This window comes from Clytia hemisphaerica, unplaced genomic scaffold (genome assembly GCF_902728285.1).
Source record: "Clytia hemisphaerica strain Z4C2 unplaced genomic scaffold, Clytia hemisphaerica genome assembly, whole genome shotgun sequence".
Taxonomy (NCBI): domain Eukaryota; kingdom Metazoa; phylum Cnidaria; class Hydrozoa; order Leptothecata; family Clytiidae; genus Clytia; species Clytia hemisphaerica.
The window spans coordinates 1,100,011-1,126,104 of NW_027103917.1; the positions used below are offsets into that span (position 1 = coordinate 1,100,011).

General features: G+C 37.5%; 2 protein-coding genes across 2 annotated transcripts in view; one reads left to right on the forward strand and one right to left on the reverse strand.

Annotated features, from left to right (window-relative positions):
• LOC136809358 (unconventional myosin-VI-like) overlaps positions 1 to 6,027 on the reverse strand; it is a 29,555-nt gene extending 23,528 nt beyond the window's left edge. Inside the window, exons 1-10 of the mRNA XM_067065876.1 lie at positions 5,885 to 6,027; positions 5,566 to 5,635; positions 5,209 to 5,282; positions 4,761 to 4,890; positions 4,021 to 4,080; positions 3,744 to 3,789; positions 3,403 to 3,464; positions 3,147 to 3,244; positions 2,753 to 2,917; positions 567 to 750 (exon numbers count right to left, since the gene is read on the reverse strand). Coding sequence (XP_066921977.1) covers positions 567 to 750; positions 2,753 to 2,917; positions 3,147 to 3,244; positions 3,403 to 3,464; positions 3,744 to 3,789; positions 4,021 to 4,080; positions 4,761 to 4,890; positions 5,209 to 5,282; positions 5,566 to 5,635; positions 5,885 to 6,001 — 1,006 coding nt within the window. The 5' untranslated portion in view covers positions 6,002 to 6,027. The remainder of the gene's footprint in view (positions 1 to 566; positions 751 to 2,752; positions 2,918 to 3,146; positions 3,245 to 3,402; positions 3,465 to 3,743; positions 3,790 to 4,020; positions 4,081 to 4,760; positions 4,891 to 5,208; positions 5,283 to 5,565; positions 5,636 to 5,884) is intronic.
• Positions 6,028 to 16,559: 10,532 nt separating this feature from the next.
• The window catches only part of LOC136809359 (sorting nexin-12-like), a 21,215-nt gene continuing 11,680 nt past the window's right edge, over positions 16,560 to 26,094 (forward strand). Inside the window, exon 1 of the mRNA XM_067065877.1 lies at positions 16,560 to 16,882. Coding sequence (XP_066921978.1) covers positions 16,718 to 16,882 — 165 coding nt within the window. The 5' untranslated portion in view covers positions 16,560 to 16,717. The remainder of the gene's footprint in view (positions 16,883 to 26,094) is intronic.

A 26,094-nucleotide genomic window follows, 5' to 3' on the forward strand; every position in this document is an offset into this window, starting at 1 on the left:
CTGGAGTTGAAAATGAAATAGCAAGTTTATATTAGGCTCTCCCTAATTCGATCTTTAAGGAGTCAAAAAATTTATTCGAATAGAGTGATATGAATTGAAGAGGTTCAAATTAGATAGTTGATGTAAATATCCTGCTGAGAACCGAAGATTGAATAAAACAATCTGAAACCATTTGAAACTAAACGACATTTTTGGCAGGCAGTATCGAAGATGGCTGAAAACGCTGATTTACAGAGTGAGTTTACAAGGAGGAATTAGTGAAAAGACGATTTAAAATAACTCGTCAATCTAAAATGTAAACTAAACGTCTCTGTCGCAGAAAACACCAAGACACATAAAACTCGTTAATAATTAGACCAGTGAAGTGTCAGCTTGATAAGTGAAATTTTCCAACCCATCAAAAGTCCTGTTGACGGTCATGAGCAACGTAGATCTCTTTCAAGTTCTTACTTAAGTGGAATGATCCACGTTTAAAATTTATAGCTTACCTTATAACAGACGGATTATATTTTATTGTAAGTGATAAAAGAGAAGAGTCAATGAAAGAAAATTCCACCCTTTTTTACCTTTTTTATCTTTGGTTGATTCTTGGAAATTGATATTACCAAGGTGGAGAACAGCTGCAGCGATACGATAAATATTGCTTTTGTCGGCTGTTGACAATCCAACAGCATTCATAGCATTATCTAACATTTGGAAATCTCTGACGTCATCAATACCACGCTCCGACAACGAGCCTCTGTTCAGATACTGAAAAAAGAGATTCAAAAAGAAGTGATTCTAAAATTTATCCTGGGGGAGTATTTTGATGGCCCTTCGTTGCAACCAGCAGTACCTAAGAAACCATGTCGAGCTTTCGTGTTGATGAGTTTCCAGGGACAATCTTACCTTCTAACTGTAATTGAATTATGAAAAAGAATGACTAGTATAAGGTCCTGTATTTAAAAAAATAAAGTCTGATTCAACTGGAACACAAGTTACCTTTAAGGCCGCTACCCCCTCAGCATTTTATGGTCAGCAAACAAGGCGCACAGCTCGGGCGCTTTGGTCGCTGAACGCTTTTCCCATTCCACTGATCCAAAATAAAGGGGAGATATGCTGCACATTTTTTCTTTTTTCTATTGTTGATATTTTTTTGCACACGGTATATAAGAGAGTTAAATGTCTCTTCTGATTGGCTAATTAACAAAGAACGATATGGAAGCTGCACAGCTCAGCAGAAAAATTGAAAAGTTTCAACTCTAGTTTAGTTTGAATCGCAGACCTCTACAAAACCCCAGGTAGATTTTTTTTTTAATTCAATGCATTTTACAGAATCTTGGCGAGTTGATAATTTGATTGACATTGATGTGCGCGCAAAAACGATCGTTTCGAACATTTTCAATATAATGTTTACATTCGAAATTCGAGTCCCAAACCAGAAAAAAAAACAGAAAGAAAGATAAAAAACAATCTGATGCGCGCATTATGTACAGTCTGTAAATTTATTTTTGACTTTTGCTTTTATAAGATATCTGGTCTGTAAATTTATCAAAACTTTTCCTGCAGCTCTTCGGCCGAAACTCAAAAATACAAATATGAACAAAAAAGTGAAAGAAAACAACCAAAAACACTCCAATCTCTTTAAAAGAATTGAAGCTAAGTACATGAAAAAGATAAACACAAAGGCCACACACACAGTATCGAAAAGTGAAATGCCAATAGCTGAAGAAAAGTTTTGTTTGTTTTAACATTTAACAAAGTAACAACAACACTCCCTCCTTTCGTAGAATCATAAAGAAGTAATGTCAGAAATATTCAATAAATAACCCCCAAAATGTACTGTATATACATAACTAAAATACCTTGAAATAAATCTACAATATATCTGTAGAACTGAAAAAACAATTATCTGGAGCCAAAGTGATCAACGAATCAAGTGTGGTAAAAAATTATACACTACTCTCATACAAGTCCAAATTCACGCATCAAAATGTAGTTTTATGAAGCAAAATTTTGTTGGTGCACACAGAAGATACATCAGGGCACTTAAATTCAATAAATCTAATTTCTAATCTTCTACAAAATCTCCACATTAAACAAGAAAGGAGGAAGAAAAAGAAGCAAACTTCCTTCCGCCTACTTTGTTTTCGAAATCCAAATATATTTTCCAATCTATGATTTGGTGCCTCACAGAAAATTTTAACAATACTTAATGTTATATTTGTAGACACTCGCTAGCTAAAAATGTCTTTAAGGCGGCAAATCTCTGGACAAAGGAAATATCGCTTATTAAGCATCCTCTATAAGGAACATGAATGCGTTAGTGGATGCCAGCAGCCTAACTCTTTGCGCTCAAAGCGACAGCCTTTGAAGGCTTGATTTATGTAATTTATGCAATAATTAAGTTGTGCACCTTGTTCGACGACCATAAAATGCTAAGTGGGTAGCGACCTTTAAGAAAAGAAATCCAATATTTAAGTTTAGACTGCCGAATTTCTACCTTAATTTTCCTTAAGTTGTCAGCAAGTCGACTGTATAAAGTCCATGACTTCTTTAGACGTCAGTCAGCACATTGAGTTTACCTAATTTTTTAAAAATATCTTTCCAGCGGTGTATAGAAACCTTTTAAAGTAATGTTTTCTAGATTGACCTAATTTTCCATTAAGTTCTACTGGGCAAAAATAAGAATTTGATAACTGCCTATTTTTCGTCGTTTCAAAGGACGTAAGTAGTCGGCCATCAAAATAAAGTCTGGCAAAAAGATACCTACATTGAAAGTCTTAGCATCTGATAAACGTAGAGCAGATTTCATATCACTTGGTGCACCAGCGCACATTCGATAAAACACATGGTAATTTCGTTCACCAGCACTTTGCCGAACAATCCTGGATTTTTCAAGCAAGTAGTGCGAGATGAAAGCACCAGCAAGCTCAGGCTATAAAAAACGAAAAATGGGATAGAGAAACGGTGGTAAAACACCAACAAAATAGTAATAAACGTAAATTAATTAAAACAAATCCAGGAGCTAAGCAGCAGGATATTTTTGACATGAAAGAGCACACAATCGATGCTATTAAGGTTTAATATAATATCATGTCTTACAATCTTTACTATATCTATTATGTCATTGTCTTGAAAGGTATGTTCTTAACAGAAATTCACACCTTGTTATTAAAATGCACTTCAACGTATTTCCCAAAACGGCTACTGTTCAAATTACGTAGTGTTTTTGCATTTCCAAAGGCTTCCAACAATGGATTAGCTGAAAGTAATAATCATGAATTTTAAAGAAGATCTGGCTATCACTTGAAGAGGCGATGCTATTGTTGCAGTATTCCGACGAAGTCAAAGCTCAGAATAAAAAGGAAAAGCTGGTATTTTTTGAATCTGTTGTAAACGAGAAAAGATCTTCTAGCCTACCTTCAACAATACGTTTTTCAATGTTACCAACTCCTCCATGACCGTAAGCTTCTGTAAGATATCTAAAAAAGTAGATAAGGAAAATCAAAATTAAATACTACTTCCTTGAACCTAAACGAAACCCTTAATTTTGTAAATAAGTCCTTATTCAGCTTTTAGCTTTATCTGAAATTGTCCCAAAACCGAAAGATACGTTTCCAAAAGTGTCCAAATGCTTGCACTAACTCTGCAATCGAAAACGAGAAATAAGTTGTAATTGGGACAATTCTTTCTGTAGAGGAAAAATTCATTTTTCCCTTATAGAAATGACCCTTCTCCTTACTACCCAAGACAAACCAAACCTGAGAATATATTTTGTTGATTCAGTTTTTCCAGCACCACTTTCACCTAAAGGAAAGATCAAACATTTTCAAAATACATTACTACATAAATTAATACAAAATACATAAATTTCAATTTCAAGGCTTTTCTATGAAGCCTTTCTTGAAATTTTGCAGTCACTCAATGTTATTTAGCAAATCATTATGAAAAGTTCCCCCTTTCTTCTTTAGTCTCCAACTTTATTAGTATTTTGAGCATTGGAGATGGCTACCAATATATAATAAAAGTGGTTCTTACCACTGACAATAATGGATTGACTCTGCTTCAAAACTTTCATGTCTCTGTAGGTTTTATCAGCTTAAATGAGAGAAAAAACATTTCACTAAATCTAGTGCCATAAACAGCTTAAAGGTCGCTATGATAGAGTTTTCATAGGTTATTTCATGATTGTCTAATAGACAACTAATTTTAACTTTTATAAGGGGACCCTATTGTTTTGATTTAAATTATTATCAACTTCAAAATGTGTCTCTAGGGTCAAAAGCTCTTGCACTCTGTACATGTTAGGCGTAATCACTGACCTTTATATATTCCTGGACCAAGCTATATCCGCCATCTTTGATTGAAGTTTTTTTTTGAATTGGTACCCATAAAGAAGCCATTGAAGTGTTAAAAATTTACGTCTAACGGCACTACATCATCAAAGTTTTTGGAGGGAAAGTAGATCAAACGCTCTCGATGCATTTACACCACTATTGAGTAGTGCCGCCATTAGGGTACCACTTTTCAAAAAACTCTGATCAAAGATTTTGCTTGGCAGGAATTGAGAAGCTTGTTCCAGGGTATATAAAGGTCAGTGGGCGTAATGAATTAAACGACGATGAGTTGTGGAGTATAATTTATAAAGCACCTTCCATGCATGTAAATTACAGACATTATTCTCTCAGTATCAAAGAGCTGCAACAACAAATTGAACCATAAAATCATGCAAATTGCACAATATTGCTTTAACAGCAATGAAAAAACTGTCAACCTACCAATAGCATAAACGTGGGGTGGGAGCATGCCAAGAGATTTTCCTTTATATATTTCAATAGATTGTTTTGAATACAAGCCTGCAAGTTCATGGTATGGATTTAGAGCTATCAGAATGTTGGCAACGTACGTCTGAAATTGGAAACATATTTTGTGGTTTTTTATGGAGCAATTGATATAAAGTTATATATTATGTGTAAATGAAATCATACATGAGTGATTTTTTTATAATGTAGCAATGGAAATTTGAAGGATATCAAAACAGGATTTATGATATGAAATGTATGGGATGAGACTTAAAAGTGTGGTTGCATCAATATGGTTAAAATGTTACTAGTTTAAACATAATATGATAGCATATGGCAAATACGTGGAATAGATCTTAAATTTTGGGGAATAGGGGAAAAGCATAACAAGGATACAAATATAACAAAAGAATTTTCAAATTACATAAATCTTATCTGTTTTGTATCTTATCTTGATATTGTTTAGAAGTGTTGCTTCATTCAGATACATCAAAGCACCTGCAACAGAAAAAATGAAGTATTCATGAAAATGATCTGTAATGCCCACAAACTTCTTTGCATAAGAACAATTAATATAAAAAAGCTTTTTTATAAACATGGGGTTGAATTTGCTTTAAGAATTTGAAAAACTTTTGTTTGAATATAAAAATTACTCAAGGTTCATTTACAAGGAGTTTTTTTCCAATAACATTTTTTGTTCTTAAAAAAAAGAGGTCTAAGAGATTATGTGTGGTTTAAACTATTTCTAAAGATGATGGAAAAAAGAAAATAAAGGAGTTACAGTTATCATCATGATCTTTGTTATTATCATCTTCTGATGAAAACACTCTTTTGTAAGGTGCAGACACATTCTAAAATTTGAAAAAATATTAATAGTTGAAGCTTTTCCATAGTTTGAATTACAGTTCAACTTTAAAACCAAGACTTGGATTTAACTAAGGTTCTGTGTGTGCTTTATAAATTTTTTTAGCCTGTTTAACAGATTCTAGTCAGAAAATCTTTAGCAGAAAACAATGCTTCTGTAAGAATTTACATGCTAGATGCACTTTCATTCTTTCACCCTTTCATTTATAAAAGTCCACATAAAAATAAAATCATACCTTTCCGTTAACAAGTTCAACTGTTATGGCGTCTGTTCCAATATCAACAACTTTTCCAAGACAAAATCCTTCTCTTCCATCAGGGGCCCAAACTTTTTTGTTGTCATTCAAATCCATAATTCACTATCTCTATTTTTCTATCTCTGAAATAGTAAGGATGGATTTATAATAAATAGAGTTGCAAAATTCTCGAGCTACAAAGCTGAAAAATGAAGAAATAAGGAACTATGATATGTGATATCTATGATCTAAATACCTTACATTGTCTACATTGTCTACACTCCAGAGAGAAAACAATGCAGTTTATTGCAATGGACAAAGTACAATATTACCCACAAAAAATATACAGAATACTGCATTTACTGAACTTCAAGCTGGTATGAATCTCTGATATTTCTTGATTTCTAGATATTCAAAAACATCCAACGTATAATGTATAAAGTTTATAGATTTCATGAAAAAAATCAAAGTAGAATATTTCAAAATATTCAACTTTTGAAAACTCAAAATTTTATCACAGAATACTCTAACTTTATCACAGTGGTAAAATACAAAATGAATATTATCAGTGCTGAATACATTATTTTTACTTTTTAATGCAAAAGAGATAAATATTAATCACACTTTCCTCTTTCTTTCAAAAAGAATTCTAGTTATAAAAAGCCTGAATATTTCATAGGACCCTTTCTTTCTTCTTATTCATTTAGACATCTCTAATGAAATAAAAACAAGATAATGTAATTAAATATTCATTACTTTAAAAGGAGTAATATTTCAAGCTCCAAAAAGCATTTACTATCATTTTCAAATTTTTACCCTCTTACTCACATTATCACAAATCTACTGATTAAAAAACATTTGACAAGCAAGACATAAAAGATTATAATAAATTTGCTCCTCTCAGTTATATAGGTCTAAAGCTTCAGGGATTACCACTTATTACATTAATAAACTCACTAAAAAGTTGAGCAATTTCAAAATTAGGTTTTGGAGAGAAAATGTAGAAAAATAACCTTAAAATGATCAATTCCTTTTTTTATGGGAAGCTTTAATATTTGGAAAAATGAAGCTTAAAAACTAGAGCTCACACTCATTCTAAAGTCTTTTTTATGAAGTCTTTAGATTTTTTGGAAAATTGCTAGCCAAGTTGAGGAGACTGTAGTGCAGCCACTGTTGTGGGTTCAGCCCCCAGCTGGGTCATACCAAAGATTCCCAAAATTGTACTTGATGCATCTCTGCTTGATGCTCAGCAATTAAGAGAAAGAGCGAGGGTAATTAGAGCAATCCAGGGAGAAAGAGTGGTGCCCTCCCCTATCTTCGGGTAGACAGCTATTGAAAGAGGAACCTTTGGGTCACCTCCGACTGCGGTCGCAGACTTACTTACTTAGTTACTTGAGGCAAGATTCTTTCTAAGCCAATGAACAGAATTTCTTAGCAATATGGTATTACTAAGAGCACTTAACTAAGTGCAAATCTTTGTTTGATTTTGATTAGTTATTAGTCCCAGAGATTAACTACTATTTCGTTTAATTAGTGTGTGAGTTGTAAAAATAATTACCTCCATTATTATTCTGAATCCGTTTTATCTTTAAAACTTTAACAACTTTGTAATAAAAAATTATGTTTTTATAAGAAGCAATTATTGTTATTTGGTTCAATTGGTTCAGTGTATCAAATCTCTCTGTTTAGTTGACACGTTGGTATCTTCATTGTGTCACAATGAAAAGTTTGTTTTTATTTTAGTTTATATCTCTGAAAGACCCCATCGGATTTCGGCAGGGCTGTCGGATTTAGGACCACTCACGGTATAATTTTGACTTTAAAAAAGATGTATACAATTAGCTTAGGGGCGATGTCCATATTCAACCCTGCCACTTGTAATGGGAAAAGACTGTTATATATCCACTTTGTGAGAGTTAAACTGTGGCAATCATGACCAAAATAAGATATCCTCCTTATAATATCCATGAGAAAAGCAAATTATAGTCCTAACCATAGCTTTATATTTCTAGTTGCCTTCGCTTTACTTCCAGTCTGGAAATTGCGGCTTGTACGCCGGATATCTCCAGCGTAGATTTGAGATTTGAGATCTGCTGCCTTCAACCTTTTCCAGTTAATTTGGCGAAGCTCTGGCGTAACATTTTCCTTCTTTCCAGACTGGCTTTACTTCCACAAGTGTGCTTTTCAAACTGCCTCCTATTTCCTCTGGAATATAGTTGCAGAGTGCTTTCTTAATTGCGATGTTAGCTTTTTTAGGCTCATGCAAATAAATGGATAGAAATTTCGAAGTATAGCCTTTTGTCCTCTCCCCCATGTTTCCCCACTTGAGCCGCCATTCTGAAATTGTTTTCCTTTTTACCGCACACATAGGAGGAGTGTGTTTGGCTGTGAAGCAATAGAAAGTTTTCTTCTCTTTGGTGGCAAAAATGTTGGGTTTTTGTCAATTTGGTCAAGACCGTTAGCGTTAAGAGAGTGAATTTCAAACAAACCCAGACAATGTCAATCGAATGAATCAAACACCGAATCAATTGAATGCAATCGAACACAATTGAATAATTGCGAATTGCGATTTGATTGCCAAACACAATCGAGTCGCAATTGAATATTACCCAGGATTTGCCGTTCGATTGTAACAATTATGTTCAATTACATTCAATTGATTCAATTGTATTCGATTTTATTCACTCCCGTACCCTACTTACGCGCTCGGATGTCCACGCTAAAAAAACTCTAAAGGAGTGATCAAATTTAATTTAATCCCAATCAAACTACTTATCGAACATAATTGTAATCAAATATAATCAATCAAAGGTAATTTACAATCAATCGAACGTACTTACTAAAACGTGAAACCCCAAGGAAATGAGGGGAAACGGCAGGGAAACGGCAGGGAAACGAGGGGAAACGGGAGACAAAACTGAAAAGTATTGGAAACTGAGTCATTTTCCGTCTGGAAATCGAAGGGATAGGTTGATTTGTCAATATTGGATAGTTTTTTCAATTTAGAAGATCGTTATACTTAAGACAATTACATTCAGCTGTCGAGGTAGCTTCAGTTATTTTCATTGTTTAACTATTTTTTTTAATTCTGGGTGCAAATTATCCTGCAGGATAACAGGACCACAGCTCCAAATTCATTAATAATTTATCTTTGAAAACTTGAAGTCTGATGCTTAGGGTAGGCAATTTCTTAGCTTTAATCACTCCCTGAACTTCATCTGTATACGTAATAACCATACGTTAAGGCATTATGATAGGCAAGAAACGAATAAGAATTTGTTGGGTACAAAATATTTCATTGACTGTTATTTTTCAAAGCCACTGATTTGGTTATACTGATTTTGTTACATTGACCACGCAGTAATTTTTACTGTTTCTATCTGTTTCAAATCTGTAGTGACCTACCTTGATAGGTTTATGTTGAGCGAGGTAAAAGCCTCTTGGTTGCAAGCTTGGCAGAGAGTGCAGACGTCTTTCATGAAGAAGAAGAAGAAATAGTTGTAAGAACTAAACTTTACCTTGTCAATTATTTGTGTCACTCCAGCTGTTTGTTGACCCCCAAGCAATATCGACTAAGTGGGTACTACATTGGCAACGAATAGACTTATGTTACCCAGTTCCAGATGATCAACAACCTGAAATAGACTCTTGTTATTTCCAGAGAAAAATTTCAAGCTACGCTTGCTTCCAATCGAATCATCCACATTTTGTCTCGATAAGTCAAATCCAACATGGCCGCCAGAGGCGCTCTCTATTCCGCCCTCCCAACCTTCAAACGCCTGAAAGACGCGGGTGCCACCCTCCATTCGTTTGATAAATATGTCAAGAGAGCAAACATGATTTTTGATACGGAGGACATTGACGAAGATAAGAAAAAGAAAGCTGTTTTGCAACTCTAGGGTGGAGATGAAATGATTACATTTTTGGAGCACGAAGGAAAGGTGACGACAGAAGATACATATGCGGCCGCAATTGACAAAATCAGAAACTCCTTAAAGGGACAAATAAACGAAGTTTACCTGGTATTTAAACTATTTAACGAGATGCCACAAGGGCAGATGCCGTTCACCAAATGGTACAGAAAAGTTTTTGATCAAGCAAAGCTCTGCAATTTCGCCACCTAAACTGCAAAGAAAGCCGCTTGCGGCGTTATGACGATGTAGACAAATAACAATAAGCTCAGGAAACATGCCCTCGCGGAGGGTGCAAATTTAAATGATTTCATTAAATAGGGAATAGCGCTAGAACCATCATCGACACAAGCGCAAAATATTGAGAAACAAGAGAGTGTTAACTGGATCATCAGTAGAAGAGGACCACGAGGACCAGACCCACCAAAACCGAACATCACGAGAGATTCGATCGGTAGGGGAAAGCAAACCGAAAGTTCCCCAAAAATTTGTGACTTTTGCGGATATGAACGTCGGAAAGCCCACTCAAAAGGAAAGTGCCCCACCAAAGGGAAACGTTGCAATGATTGCAAGAAGAAGCACCATTTTGCAAAATTGCCCGTATGTCCTGGTGCACCAGAAACAGGATGTTAATGCCCTGGACAAATCAAGTGATTCAGACGATGAACAACTGATGGGTCGCGTCTTGACCGTGAACTTCATCCCTCTGATGAATAACCATAATGAAGTTGAAATGATCGATGTGGAAGCCAATGTACATGTTTGAAAATGAGAGTTGACTCCGGATGCAGAAAGACCCTGATCCCAGAAAGAGACTAAAGACCTGTGGAAGCCAATGTACATGTTTGAAAATGAGAGTTGACTCCGGATGCAGAAAGACCCTGATCCCAGAAAGAGACTAAAGACCTACTGCGAGTGAAGGGTAGAGCAAAGATCGAACTGACCACTAGCAGTGGAGCAACAGCCGAGCAACTCGTTTACGTGATAGTAAGAAACCAACCTATCTTTGAGGGAATCGGTAAGTTCAATAAATCAGAAAAAAACTTTGATATAGACAGATTGATCAAACCAATGATACAGAAGGAGCTGCCGATACCGTTCGCTTTCAGAAAACAAGTCACAAGCTATCTCAAAGAACTTAGAGACAATGACATCATGGAAGGCCCGTTAGACCCAAGTGTTAACCTCGACTGAATCTCGAACGTTGTCATTACGAAGAAACCCTCCGGGCAGATTCATATGAATTTAGACATGCGTCACCCAAATATTGCCATCAAAGAAAGCCATATTCCCATACCGACTGTCCATTCCTTGCGTCACAAGCTTAACGGCGCCAAAGTATTCACAAAGCTGGACATGAAACATTCATTTCACCAAATGCCACTTGGCGAAAAATCGAAAGAACTTATAAACTTTTACACACACAAAGGCATACTACCAATTTTATCAGATTTTATGCGTCTTGTTATGGGTGCTGGACCTGCCAGTCAAGAGTTCCACGAGCGTTTGCAGCAAAGTATTGTAGACCTTGTTGGTGTGGAACCAGGGGGGGTCAAGCAGTTGATCCGAAACATCATCCATAGTAACTGATTTTGGATGATTTTTTGGACCACCCACCCATCCTGACACTTAATCCACCCATGGATTAACTGTTTTTCAATCACAATCTTTGTATAGCACCCCCTAAAACATTCTACCAGAGCATTCTGAAATTCATTAAGTTATTTTATTTGATGTTGGTCGACTTTCTAAGTAATTTTTTATGGATTTCTTTTTGAAATAATCAAGAAAGTAATATTTCTATGAATCAGTATGAATAACTATGAAAATATAAAATCTAGAGAAAATAAATCTAGTATGAACAGGTAATTATAACGTATTCAAAATGATAATGTAGAAGCAAGACTTTGATGCAGTTTGACGTTTTAAAGACAGAAGAAGAGGCAAAACTAGCACAAATCATAATAAATGAATTCTACAGAATGACATATAGAGCAGTTAAAGTCCAATTTTTTTCCAGAATTTTTTCAGAGACCACCCCTTTGGCAGTTAATCCACTCTTGGATTAACTGTATTTATAGAAATTTGAAAATGGACCACCACGATCAAAACAGGCATAGTGTTTTGGATCAACTGCTTGACCCCCCCCCCCCCCGGGTGGAACAGATTGAAGACGATTTGCTGGTTTACGGAGAGACCCAGCATGAGCATGACCTCCATTTGAGTGCTCTACTTGATCGATTACAATCCCTTGGCTTAACACTTAGACGAGAGAAATGTGTATGGAGTGCTCCAGAAGTTATTTGGTTTGGATATAGTTTTCAAGTGAAGGTATGTCTGCAGATCCATCGAAAGTAGAGACTATCGCCAGACTCGCACCACCAACCAACACAGCGGAAGTAAAAAGTTTCTTGCAGACGTGTCAATGTAACACCCTCTTTATGTTCGAAGCTAGCCACTGGGATCAAGCTTTTCAGGACGCATTCGACAAACTGAAAGAGGGTTTATAGCCATAAGCAAAAAGCTCGTACCCATGTCTATTTTTAGCTGTTAAAGCATAATAATTTGAATTGAGTTCTTTTTCAGGACATGAAACTTGGATATTCAAAATCTACTCAAAATTCCGCTTCCACTGATATATAACATGATAGGGTTATTTTCAAGTTAATATTTCGGTTTTTTTGGATTTCGGCCTCAAAATGACCCATTTTTGGCCAAAAAAGTGATGAAACGCTAAAAATCATAAATGAGAAATATGTTATTATTTTCCTGAATTTGTAAGAAATATTATAATTTTAATGTAAAGTTGTCAGAAATACATACTAGAATGTGAAAAATAAACTTAGAAAGTTAAAACATGAGCTAAATCCTAAAAAAAATCCGAGTTTTTCTAAAATTAGCCTACGAAACATTTTGATCAAAAATGAGAAAATCCACCTTGCAGGACCTCTAGTTCATTGTAATTCTGCATTTTTGACTCCATTTTTTGCATATTCTGATATACTCTACCTATTTGAAGAATTTTCAAGCAAAGAAATCTCAATTCAAGTACAATTGACGAAAAGATAGGGGAATTTTGACATAGGCCCAAATTTTCCGTCACGGCGTGACAAAAACTAAAAATGGCTACAGAAAATCTTGTGGGTTGATTTTTGAATTTCTATTTTAGGTTTCTGATTAACACTATATGGTTGATGTTTCATGGAGAAAATTAAGACCTGATTCCACTCTCATAGATTTTTACAGGCTATTGAAAATTTTCCGTCACGGCGTGACAAAAACTCTGACCTAGTACTAGTCAGTGAAAAAATGGATTTGAAAGCCTCAAATCATAGATTAACCAGTCCAAGTCCTATAGAAAGTTGACTCAGCTTGCAAACGAGGCCTTTTGGTTAGTTTTTTGAATTTATACCTGAAAAAAAAAACCAGTAATAAGGACATCAATACAAAGCAGTTTTTTCAGTACCGTAGCAGCAGGCTCAGATTTAGCCTATGTTGATTTTTCGGGAACATATGCATGTTATATATCAAATTGTCGGAAATTTTATGTAGATTTCAAAAATGGTTAAAAGTAGGGGTTAAAAATGAAGTCAATGAGAAGAAAATGCAAAACTTGATGATTTTTTCTCCTATTTTGGCCTGCGATTTTACAAAAAACTAAAAAATGCGATAAAAAATTTCTAAAGCGAGGTTAAGCTCTATTTTTTTTTGCTTTTTGCTACAAAATACCATAGATTCCCATAAAAATAGGTTTTAGAGAGATTTGAAGACCTTCATTTTTTGACATTTTTAAAATTTTTGGGTACGAGCTTTTTGCTTATAGCTTTATGTAGCAACTGAGTAATAGCACCCTGGGACCTTATCGAAAGACGAAGCTTGTAGTTGACCGAGGACCGAAGGGTATTGGCGCCACATTGTTTCAAAAAGAACCCGACACTGGACATTACAAAACAATCAACTACTCAAGTAAATCGTTAACAGAGACAGAACAACGCTTTGCTCCGATCGAGGGTGAAAGCTTAGCTATCCTTTTCGGCGTCATGACCAACCGAATGTATCTCCATGGAATGAAGTTCTACACAATAACTGATCATGAACCGCTGGTCTCATTGTACAATAATCAACGAAGAAAAGCCCCAGCTCGCACCGAGAATCACTGATTGAAGTTACAGCAGTACCGTATGACCGTAAAGTATGAAAAGGGAAGCACCAACCCGACAGATTACAACAGTCGAAATCCATTGCCCATCACTGAACAACAGAAGATGCGAGCCAGTGAGGAAACCTTCCACATCAATGCTATCATCGACGACGATATTCCCAACGCTATGACCTTCGACATGGTTCAAAAAGCAACAAACGCTGATGACCAGCTTGCCTGCTTGAAATTTTGTATCCTTGAGAAAGGATACATTCCAAAGAACGCACGTATTCAATGAACTTTCAGTTGCACGCTCATGAAGGGCATCAAGGTGCAGCGAAAATAAAGCGTTATCTTCGATCGAAAGTTTGGATTCCCAACATGGACAAGCTTGTGGAGAGCTTTGTACAATCTTGTCATGCATGCTTGCCGCTAAAATCAACAAAAGCATCAGCCGCTCATCACGAGGAAATTGCCAGAAGGACCTTGGAGACACATCGCCTCGGACTTCAAGGGCCCAATCGCCAAAGATTACTATTTCCTGCTTCTCATTGGCGAGTACTCTTGATTTCCGGAAGTGGCTGTGCTAGATTCTACCGCCGCCGACACGGTGGTACCTCATTTCGACCAAATTTTGGCAACTCACGGCATTCCAGAGAAGGTCAAGACGGACAATGGTCAGCATTTTAACTTGCACAACTTTACAAATTACGCAAAGAAGCGAGGTTTTAAGCACCAGCCAATTACACCAGAACAACCTTCATCAAATGAGCTAGCCAAAAACTTCATGAAGATGCTTCAGAAGGTAGCCCACATCGCCTATGTCGAACACAAGGACCAAAAAGAAGCGGTTGACAGATATCTTCTTTCGTACCGGGCGACTCCCCATTCAGCCACTGGAAATTCACCAGCGGAGATGTTGTTCAATCAACAAATTACAACATCTGTTTCAATGATGAAGAAGAAGGAACAAGATTGATCCGCTTTCGAGAAAGATACAAGTTACCAAGCTGCCATGACCAAATACGATGACCAACGACGACACGCGAAGCCCATTGACATCGACCTAGGTGACCTAAGTCCTAAAGTCATAAAACCATGCATAATTATTAATTATTGTTTATCGATTAGTTATCGATCACTACCGATTATTATTGATTAAAATCGATTAATATCGATTGATTTCCCGTATCGATTTCATCGATTGGGTACGGCTGGTTTGATTACAAAGAATAAAGATAGGTAAGTTCACCAAATATAACTTCCGCTTTATTACGTTTTTATTGTTTTTTGCAATGCAATGTCTTCTTTTTCAAAAAAATGTCTTTTCATTTCTTCCTTGAAGTGTTAGCAAGCCTTTACAAAAAGAATTTGATAAAAGTCTGCAGTCAAAATGAAGATATCTGGATTTTTTTTATTGGATTTTGAAATTGGAAAACCACCAAAAAGTGTATATTTTCAACCTCAAATGGTGCTATTTTAGTGGAACCAAAATCTCAATATCTCCGGAACCGCTTATCATTAGGAGGTGTATGACCCTTCATTTTCTTTCTTTTCTCTACAAGATGAACTAGGTTTGATTGCCACCAGAATAGTTTCAATTTGACCCTGGAATGGCTACCCATTGCCAGACGGTGTCAATCGAACAAATCGAACGCCGAATCAATTGACAATCGCAATCGAATATTACCCAGGATTTGCTGTTCGATTGCTTCGATTACGTTCGATTGTATTCGATTATGTTCGATTGATTCAATTATATTAGATTTTATTCGCTTTGGTACGGTACTTAAGCACTCGGCCGCCCGCTAAAAATCCCTAACGTAGTGATCCAATTTAATTTAATCAATCTCATCAAACATAATCCTAATCGAACGAAATCAAAGATTATTCAAATGCAAAAGACAATCAAACATAGTTAAACTATCAATCGAACCAATCTAACCTTACTCAAACGCAATCGAACACAATCGAATATTACCCAGGAATCGTCCGTTCGATTGAGATTCGATTACGTTCGACAATCGAATCGCAATTATTCGATCGCATTTGATTACGTTCGATTGGTTCGATTGCGATTTTTGTTCGAAGTTGTTCAATTGACACCGTCTGGCCATTGCGATTTTCGTTCGAAGTTATTCGGTTGATGACACCGTCTGGACAAACTCAGTAGTAAAAACATGTTTGCCTTTTTTGGCTTTGCACTGAAGACTTTTCGTATTTCCAAGGCGATAAAAATATTTTTTTATCAAAGGCAAAAATAAGAACATCTACGTATCTGATCGGATCTGATTCATACTTTACCCCCAATGGTCCTGTCGTCCTGTTTCAGCTCTGGTTTTTATTGTCTGTGTCTGCTGCCGCCTGGTGTTTTAAGGGTTTTCGCTTCCTCTTTTCATTTTTCGCATTTTTTTGTTTACGAATTGGCTCGATGTCTCAGTTGCAAAAATAATCTTTAATTCAGGAATTCTTTTGATAAGTGAGACAAAACCCTCCTTGCGGACCTAGGATCTGACGCCGAAGAATAGGTCAGTCACATGTCCCGAAAAAGGAGAAAGTAAGAACACTTGTCTCGATGGTTTTTCTATCTTCTTCATCCCCGTGAACCTTTTCGAAAGTAGGCAAGTCAAAAATTGCCCGTGTTGAAGGCCTTTGGTATTTTGCTTTGGCAAGCTTCTCCCGACTGGTGAAACTTCAAAAGAATTTCGAAAGAAGTTCTCAATACCATAATAATTACATCCTTGGAATTGTTCATAATTACACATCGACTTAAATATTAGAATGGCAGAAGATCCCAGAATTGACACCAGTCGTATTGATCCTAAACCACAAAGTATATCTGAAGCATACGCTGTTCCTGCAAATTTTTTAGAAATTGATGTGTGTAGTCCACAAACACATGGTGTTGGTAAAAAAAGATATACAGATTATGAAGTACGAATGAAGGTAAAATTGTTTAATTCGATGAATTTCTAGAAATCTGGTCTCATGAATCCATCAGATACCGTAAGTTGGTCTAATGTCGACATCCATCCCTCTGCCTCTCCTCCAACAATTAAGATCAATTGCGATCGATTGTGCTAATTTTCTGTATGTATGATCGCTACTCTGTGTACCAGAGTGTATCTCACGATAATGTCGTAGCGTACTTTAAGACAGTGTAGACCTAAGCTCTAAACCAGCATCTAATAACATGAAAACCAGAATATGATTTTTCAATGGGAATCAAAACTATAAAGTGCACTTACAAACATCAATTTGTCAGATCTAACAAAATTAATAACCGCACTGTCATCTTTGACAATAAAACAAACGATTTTCTGTCAAGAGCCTTGTAAACATTCCAACAACTTCCATCGAAATGATCTATCACAGCTCAGTCTACCATTTTTAGCGCGGTCTGAGGATTGAGCCAAGGACGCTCCGCGAACTCCTGCGCGGGTGAAAAACTTCAATCTGTCAATCATTTTCTCAAGCGAAGAGTACGCGAAGCTATTCTAGCTTTACGATAGTGCCGCGGGTCATCAATGGATAGTATTCAATTATCATTATCCCTTTATTTTCATTCCTAGAACTTTTGCAAAAAAAAGGAAAAATAGAAAAGTTGTATTTTTTACTGCTCTATTCACATACTGAATTCAAAAGATCTTCTATGTGGCGTTTTTTTGCAAACTTCAAAAAACTGATTGTTGTCCCGCCTTTGCGGGACTTTGGCTTAAGTGCTTGAGTGCAGCATAGGGTACAAAGTCCAAACATGCGTTTCCCGTAATTTTTGTGTGAAGAGTTAGGTCTACACTGTAAGAGAAGAAATTTTTGCGGAATTTAATTTCGCGGTTCACAGCTCAAAATTCTGAAGTTTCGCGGGAATTTAATTTCGGGGTTGAGGTCAAATACCACGACCCTCGACATGGCTCAAGAATTCTCGGGCCAAAACTTTTATTGGAATGCGCATAAAGCCCGAGCATGGCCCGAGCATGGCCCGAGTTTTCGCGTGTAATTTCAGGACTGCATTTTTTCAATATTTTCTCTAGAAAAACTTGATTTCACTTAAATATTTGCCATTAAACTGGTCCTGGTTTTAAACTTTGAAAGCGTGGTCCACGCGGAGTTTGTTAAGTTTATTTAGCAAGATAAACTGGATGAAACGCGACGAAATAAATTAAAATTAACATTTTCACACATTTTCAACGTCATTTTCACGTTTTAATTTCATTATGACTGGACAAGCTGGATAATCAATGGAATCTTCTGACACAGGCACAAAGGTATAGGTTGAACAGTTTACGTCTTTAAGTCGTAGCCCGAACGTGGCCCGAATGATTTGGGTCAAGTTCGGGCCAGAAGAATTGATAGGGTCTCTCGGCCCGAACATGGCCCGAAGAGGCCCGAGAATTCTCGGGCCATGTCGAGGGTCGTCAAATACCATGTACCGTGGTTTTTCTAATTTAACGCGTAGTCTGATTTAACGCGTACCTTGTTTTTGGCGAAAAATCGTAATTAATCTTACTCTAATTATTAACGCGCAGCCAAAATTCTGCATAATTAATTTCACTCTAATTATTGCAGGTGATCAAGCCTTGGACACAAGAAAAATTAGACAGGAAAGTTTTATTTTTGATAAACTTCTTTCTTTCAAAAACACAAATTAAAGGGATCTTCGTCATCCTCCTCTGACTCCTCCAAATCAGCTAATGCTTGTTAATACATTAGACAATCTATAAGTGAACAAAAAAGTAAAATCAACACAGTTTGTTTTTTACGATATTTCGTTCTATTTTCAGAACTTCATCAGGTATCAATCTATATATCTAGACAATCTATATGTAATATATATTACACAAGCCTTTAAGGCGTACTTAAAACACTTGAATATCATAATTAATTGTTCTCTAGTTTTTCACGCGTAGCGTCGAAAATAATTATTTATTGCCAAGCGTTAAATTAGAAAAACCACGGTAGGGTTGCGTTTTTAGCGAATATAAAGAAATCGATATTAATCGATAACAATCAAAAGCAATCAGCAATTAATTGATAGCAATCGATAACAATCGAATCCAATCGATAAGAACGTAAAGTCTTCGTATCGTCACTATCGATTATTATTGATTAAAATCGATTAATATCGATTGATTTCCCGTATGGGTACGCCTGGTTTATAAGGGCGTATCCTCTGAGACCTAAACTTAGGATCCCGTGGGGATCGTGGATTTATCCTGGTAGGGGCACTGGTAGGGTTGGGAGCTTTCTTGATAAAGGTCTGTAAATTTCATGCTATAAGTATTTGTGAATGACAGCTTTCTGCCGTGTCTTGTTGCCGCAAGCAGCGTGGTTAGGCATTGGGTATGTTAACCAAGGTTGCTTGCATTCGGTTGTTCCAGCTGGGGTTGGAGAACTACCGTGAGATTGGGTAACTTGCATCAGTGGAGGCTAACATGCACAGTCAGGACCTCACTTCACTTTATCGATATTACTCAAACGGCAGTGTGCGCTAAATTATTTTGGTTTCGCTTTCGATTTCAAGAGAAGGTCTTAGCAACAGGGCGCGCGTGCATAGCAACAGGGCTGGGTAGAAAAATCTAAACATAGAATTCAAAAAAAATATCGATCATCGTATAGAACACCAAAAAATACCCCCTTTCTATGTTTAGTTTGCTCTACCTTACATTATAACTGAAAATATCTTCAAATAACCTTTGTCCGCTATCAGCCGGCGCGGTAATCTTTGCCCGTTCCAATTCTTAGATAATGAATAAGAGAGGTGCGCTTAGCTAAGCCGTGCTCGCGGGTGATAACTTTATGTTTACTTCTCTTGTATATTTTAGTGGTATTTATCCAATGAAAAGGATATTGACAAAATATGCACGGCATTGATTATGACATCATTAAATTTGTCAGTGTCGATTCAATATATAGTTCTTTTTATCGTGAAATTTAGAAATACAAACAAAAAAGAATCAAATTTAATATTTGTTTCCTATCTAGATTATATTAGCGTTAGAATACGGTAAATTTTCACGAAAAATATTGCGCGATGGCGGTACGCCCAATCGCGCCCACAGGAAAGTTCCAATTTTTAATAATCGGGGAAACCGGTTCACCTTGTGGATAAAAAAGTACAGAATGAAACCTGACAGAAGGTTTTCGACTAGATTTATTCAGATAAAGCTATAAGAGGTTCATTACTTGTGGATTTTAAAACTTACATAAGCAAAAACGAAAGTTGTTGGGAAGGAAAGAGTAAACACAAGACAGAAGGTTTGGTTGTATTGATCAGGTATGTTTTTATTCTATCTGAACTAATATTGAGACCCTGACTGAACATGCATAGCCCTCAAATGAAAGACCTGGCTGGTCATTAAAATACAAAGTTAAATCACATCAAAAATGGTAGAGTAGAGCTGCGAGCGGAGCTGCGTAGTTGTTATTTTAATGACCAGCCAGGTCTTTTATTTATTTGGGGGCTATGCATGTTAGCCTCCACTGATGGAAGTTACCCAATCACACGGTATTTCACGGGTACAGGCAAATTTCAGAAAAATACTTAGAAAACACTTGAGAAAGTCAGAAAATCTGGATAGAAGATAGGAAAGTAGAAAATAGGGGGGGGAATAAGAGAGGATGCATCCTCCTGGTGGATGATATCGTTTGCCAATTGTTTTAGAGATAGGAATAATATTAAGGTTAGAATCACTGATAAATTTCTTTTTCCTCTCTGGTTGCTAAGCAACAAAATATAGTTTCCATCAGCCATTCCAACCTTCCTGCTATTCCTATCTCTAAAAAGAAAGGTGACTGGATGATTTTAAGAGGTATGTCAACATTTATTTAGACCAAGTTACTCTTAGGTGCCAAATAAACAACCCCTCCCGCTTGTTAATTTTTTCGATTTTTTTCCAACCCCCCCCCCCCCGGACCTTATTAGGACCCCCCCCCCCCCCCCCGTTTATTAACTTTTGAAAAAATACCCAGCTACAAAAGGAAATTCCTTGTTCTACTCTAAAAAGCCTAAATTTAGTCTATTTTGACCCTTTTAGGGTTTTTAAGGTCCATTTTCCAACCCCTCCGATAATTAGGTCCCCCCCCCCCCCGTTTATTTAATTTGAAAATTTTTCCACCCCCCCATTTATTCGAACCCCCCCCCTGTTAATTGGCACCTAATAGAAGAATAATATGTCAATATTGTGTTTTAGTTTAGTATTATTTATTGACCCTGACTGAAAATAAATAGAATAGGATAGAAAATTAGACAAAATACATCATGACCATTACCATATATAATAAATTATATATATATTGATAAATTATAAATGACATATGTACCAAATGTAATGGAAAAAATAGGAATAAATGAATAAATACGTATATGGGAGTATAAAAAAAATCAAAAAAATCATGAAATTATTGTGTGTAACGCGATTTAAATTGATTAAACACGATCAATTAAAGTCATTATCAGATGCCGTGATCGATATAGCATCGTCGCTATTGATAACTTCAGCGTTAGGCGGAATCACAACAGTGCGCTTTGGTTCCTCTACATTCTTAAGTACGACTCGTCTCACATCATTTGAATGTGTCTTTGCTTTCCTTGTTTGTCGGGCAAGGTGTCTGTAAAATTTTATTTGCTTCTTTGTTCGGGTTTTCTTGCCCATGTTCTAGGAAAAGAAAGGAAAAATTTATTGTATGGATGAGGTGCAGACAGGAACAATGAGAGCTGCTGAGACCAATGATAGATATTGGTAGTCCTTATGGAAGATCAGCAGATCTCGATGTATCGCTGTCTGGTTTTTCTAATCCTTTTTGACCTTTTTGGTTGTATTTCTTCCCTTGCCTCCTCCTGCGGGAGGATGGGAACATTATTTGGAAGGTCGACCGGAATGTCAAACTGTTGCTGTGGGAGTATTTCTGTATCTTCACTGTCTTCTTCAATGAGATTTCTAGCAAGTTCCTCAGCGTTGTGGGTAATTGATGGTTGTTCGTCTTGTTGCTTTTTTTCGGATATTGTAGGCTCGTAGTAATTACACTTTTTGACATCATCGAGATGCCGCAACAGAACTCGGTTGGAATCTAATTCACTTAACAGAACGTTTTTCTTTTCTTTACCTTAATTCACAAACCAGGAATGGAGATGGTAGAAAAATCGGGTCAAACTTCGACCTCCTCGTCCAGTCTCTCACAAGAACTAGGTCTCCAGGGGTGATGTTTGACTCAATTCTGTATTTGGATGTATTGGTAGCATCCTGTCGAATTTGTTTTTTTCTTTTATCCATCCCCTCGCCTCAATTATCTCTTCTATACTTGATGGTTTCCGAGGAAACTTATCCTTTAAACCATCTCTAAAAAGTATGTTGGCAGGTGGTAACCCTGTTGCTGGGTGTGGGGTCTGACGGTAGGTCTTCATTGCTTCCCTTAGAGCCTCAGCCTCATTTTTGGTCGTGCGGTTATTAATTTTCATGGTTTTCCCAATCGTTTTCATGAACGTCTCCGCCGGATTCTGGCTTGGGAAATGGGGTGAAGAGAATCTTGTGTTTGTCCCATGACTATCAGTGAAGGCCTTCATTTTTTTGCTGTTGAAGGGAGGCCCATTGTCCGAGATTTGGGTTTCTGGGTAGCCATACTCGTCGTATATTTCTCCTAGCGCTGGAATAACCTTATCAGCTTTTGTGGACGAAACTAGTTTGGCAGCAGGGTATCTAGACCCTATATCCTGTACAATCACTACATGCTTTGATGATGGCATTGGGCCGAACAGGTCCACAGCTACGGTCTCCCAGCATCGCTCAGGCACTTTATGGCCAGTTATAGGCTCTTTTGTTTTCTTGTCGACAAATATGGCACATTCATTGCATTCGGAGACGAAACTTTTAACTTTGTTGAACATATCATGAAAGAAAAAGTGAAATCTAAGTCTTCGTTCAATTCCGCTTCGACCGGGATGCGAACCTCTATGTGCAAGACTAATGGCCAGATCGTGTAACGATTTTGGCAGAACGATTCGATCTTCTTTGAAGATGATGCCATTTGCAACGATGGTCAGTTCTTCGAGTATGGAGTTGAATCTCTTAACCTCCCTTGAAACCCCGTCTGGAATTTTGGAATATCCCTTCCTGAGATATTCTTGTATTTTACTCAGAGTCTCGTCTTTGCTTGTTTCCTTTGCAATTTTTGCTAAGGTGATTTGGTCAGTTATTGGCGTTGTGTGAAGCGCATAGAGAAGGTTGTTTAGTTCGTTGCATTCCCTCCTTTGTTCAGTAGGTAAACTGGATAATTCTCTTGCGTGTCTACTCATGTAGTCCACCTGATTAAGCGAGCCTTTTTGGTATTCGACGATGAAAGGGATGTCTTGGTGGTTCAGTTTTATTCTTCTGGTCCTAATTGAGCCATTGCGACGGCCATTGAATATGTGCACCAAAGGTTTATGGTCTGTGACCACCTTGATGAGAGTGGGCGAGCCCACAACATATTCTCTGAAGCGCCTTAGCCCAAAATCGAGGCTGGCAGCCTCCAAATCGAGCTGTGGACAGTGCTTCTCTGAGACACTGGTAGTTCTTGATGCCAGAGCAACTGGCCTGGCTTCATTTAATGAAGGACCTTGCGCCAATATGGCACCCAGTCCTGTCCTGTGCCCATCAACTATGATGTACGTTCTAGTCCCTGGATTGAAATAGCGCAGCAAGACGTCTTCGCGAAATGATTCTATTAGTGCATAAAAGGCATCATTATGTTTCTTCTCCCATTTAAACCGCACCCCTTTCTTTGTTAGTTCCCTTAAGATTGAAGCCTTCTGAGCAAATCCCTCGATGAAGTCAGCATTGCTTTGCATCATGCAAATGAAGCTGACTAACTCCTCTTTGTTTGCAGGAATGGTCAAGTGATTGAGTGCTTCAACTTTCTCGGGATCAGGGCGTATGCCATCGGCGGATATTATCATACCCCAAAATTTTATTTGTTTGGCTCCAAATTTACATTTCTCTTTATTTAATGTTAGGCCTTTGTCTTGTAGAATGGAGAGTGCCTTTTCAACTATTTTCACATGTGATGTTTCATCATCAGTGGCAACAATTATGTCGTCATGGATCACGTGTACCTCAGGAAGATTAGCAAACAAGGGTTGAAGGGCTGCATTTAGTTCACCTTGTGAGGGCTTTAAACCCATGACCAGCCTTTTGTATCGATACAGCTTACCATTCATGTGGAAAACTGTTAAATTTCGGGCTTCTTCTGCTATTTCAAGCTGCCAGAATGCTGATTTTAAGTCAAGCTTGGAAAATACTTTTTTCCTGATAGTTGTGCTTTTATATCCTCTGATCTTGGGATCGGGTAGTTTGATGATAGCAAGGCTTTATTCACATTTTTTGCATCAAGTGTGATCCGAATATTTCCATCATCTTTTGGTGCTATGACCATATTAGAAATCCATGGGGTCTGTTGACCAACTGGAAGCTCCTCAATCACATCCTGCTTTATCATGTCGGTGACGGCTTCTTCTATGCGACTCTTCAAGTGGTAAGGGATACGCCTTGGAGGCTCTGCCACTGGTTTAACAGAATCATTATGTTGGAGCTTTACAGTATAATTCCTTAACTTACCAATTCCTTTGAACAATGGTGTTTTGGAAGCAATGATTTCTTGAAGATGTTCTTTCAGTGTACTATCTTTGAGCTCAATCATCCTGACTGGCATTAGCACCTCTGGAGTGCGATTGAATTTGACAATGTTCAATTGGCTTGCTTTGGTACCAGAAAGGACGGACTCGCATGGCTCCTTTATAACGTACCATTGAACTGGGACAGTTCTATCGCCAAATGATACACTGCACATGCTTACTCCGATGGCTGGAATGGATTGACTTTTATACGGCTTAATCTTCAAATTTGTATCACACATCCTCTCTGCAATGTTCCATTTCTTGGCTGTATCTAGGCTGCACACCGATATTCCTGCGCCAGTGTCTGCTAGTACCATGTCCAGATGATTGTTGATTAGTACCTCTGTTCTAAAGTCCTCGTTGTTTCCTTTTGGTGGGTGATCTTAAAGAGATTGACATTGTATACTGATTGTTTTCATCCTCTGTTGGTTCTGATTCCTGCATTTCGTTCACCGCATTTTCTCATTGTGCTTGCTTTTGCAGACCTTTGAATAATGGCCCATTTTATCACATTTGCTACAAATAGATGTCTTTGCAGGACATGCTCTTGCATGTGTGATGATATCTTGTCTCTTCCCGGTTATTCCACAGAAGAAACATGCTGTTGGTTTGTTTTTGTTTGGGGCCTGTGATGGTGTCTTCGGATTATGCGGGTTTTTTCTGGAGTATTTCCCATATAGCCTATTGATGCTTCCTTCGCCTGCAATTTCCGATGCTCCGTGGACTGCGCTTTCGAGACGCATTCCTTCTCTTCGGAGTGAGTTTAGATCCCATGAGTTTTTCAGTGCCTCCTCTCTAATTTCTCCATTCAGTGTACCAATTATGATTTGATCACGGACTGCGGTTGTTGCACCTGTACAATTTGCATTCTCACATTGGAATTGGCAATGGTTACTTTCTTTTTCAACGCGATTGCAGAAAGCAATGAAGGCTTCATCCTTAACTTGGTGTAAGGACCGGAATTGAAAATGCTTGAGGGTCAGGTTTTCTGTTGGTTTGTAATAGGCATGCATAGCTTCTTTAAATTGTGTCCATGTGGCTTCCTTTCTTGCCTTTTCTACTGGCGAGGCCATCGTCCAGTCGTTTACAAGGCGTCGTGAGGAATATATTCCAAGAAATTTTGCCACCATGTCTTTTGCCTTCCATTGATCGATGATTGCATCGTATTCTTCAATGTTGGGATTCCTGTTGTCGTTTCCCAGTTTCCACCTCTGCAATGCCGAATCTAATGACACTTTAGGCGGGTCCGGATACATTGCCGCATACCGCAATTCATAATCAAAGGTGAATTCCGTGAATGCCTTGAGCGTGTCATCCGGATGGCAGTCAGGGTCAAAGTAGAGTTGCGTTGTGTTTGAATTCATATTTACAGACCTGGCTCCTTGGCCAGGTGGTTCACCAGCCGTTGAAAGCTGAGTCAACAGACCTGATACTCAGACCAGGTGGTTCACCAGTTGGTGAAAGCTGTATCCCCAGACCTAGTGCGCTGACCAGGTGGTTCAACGGACAG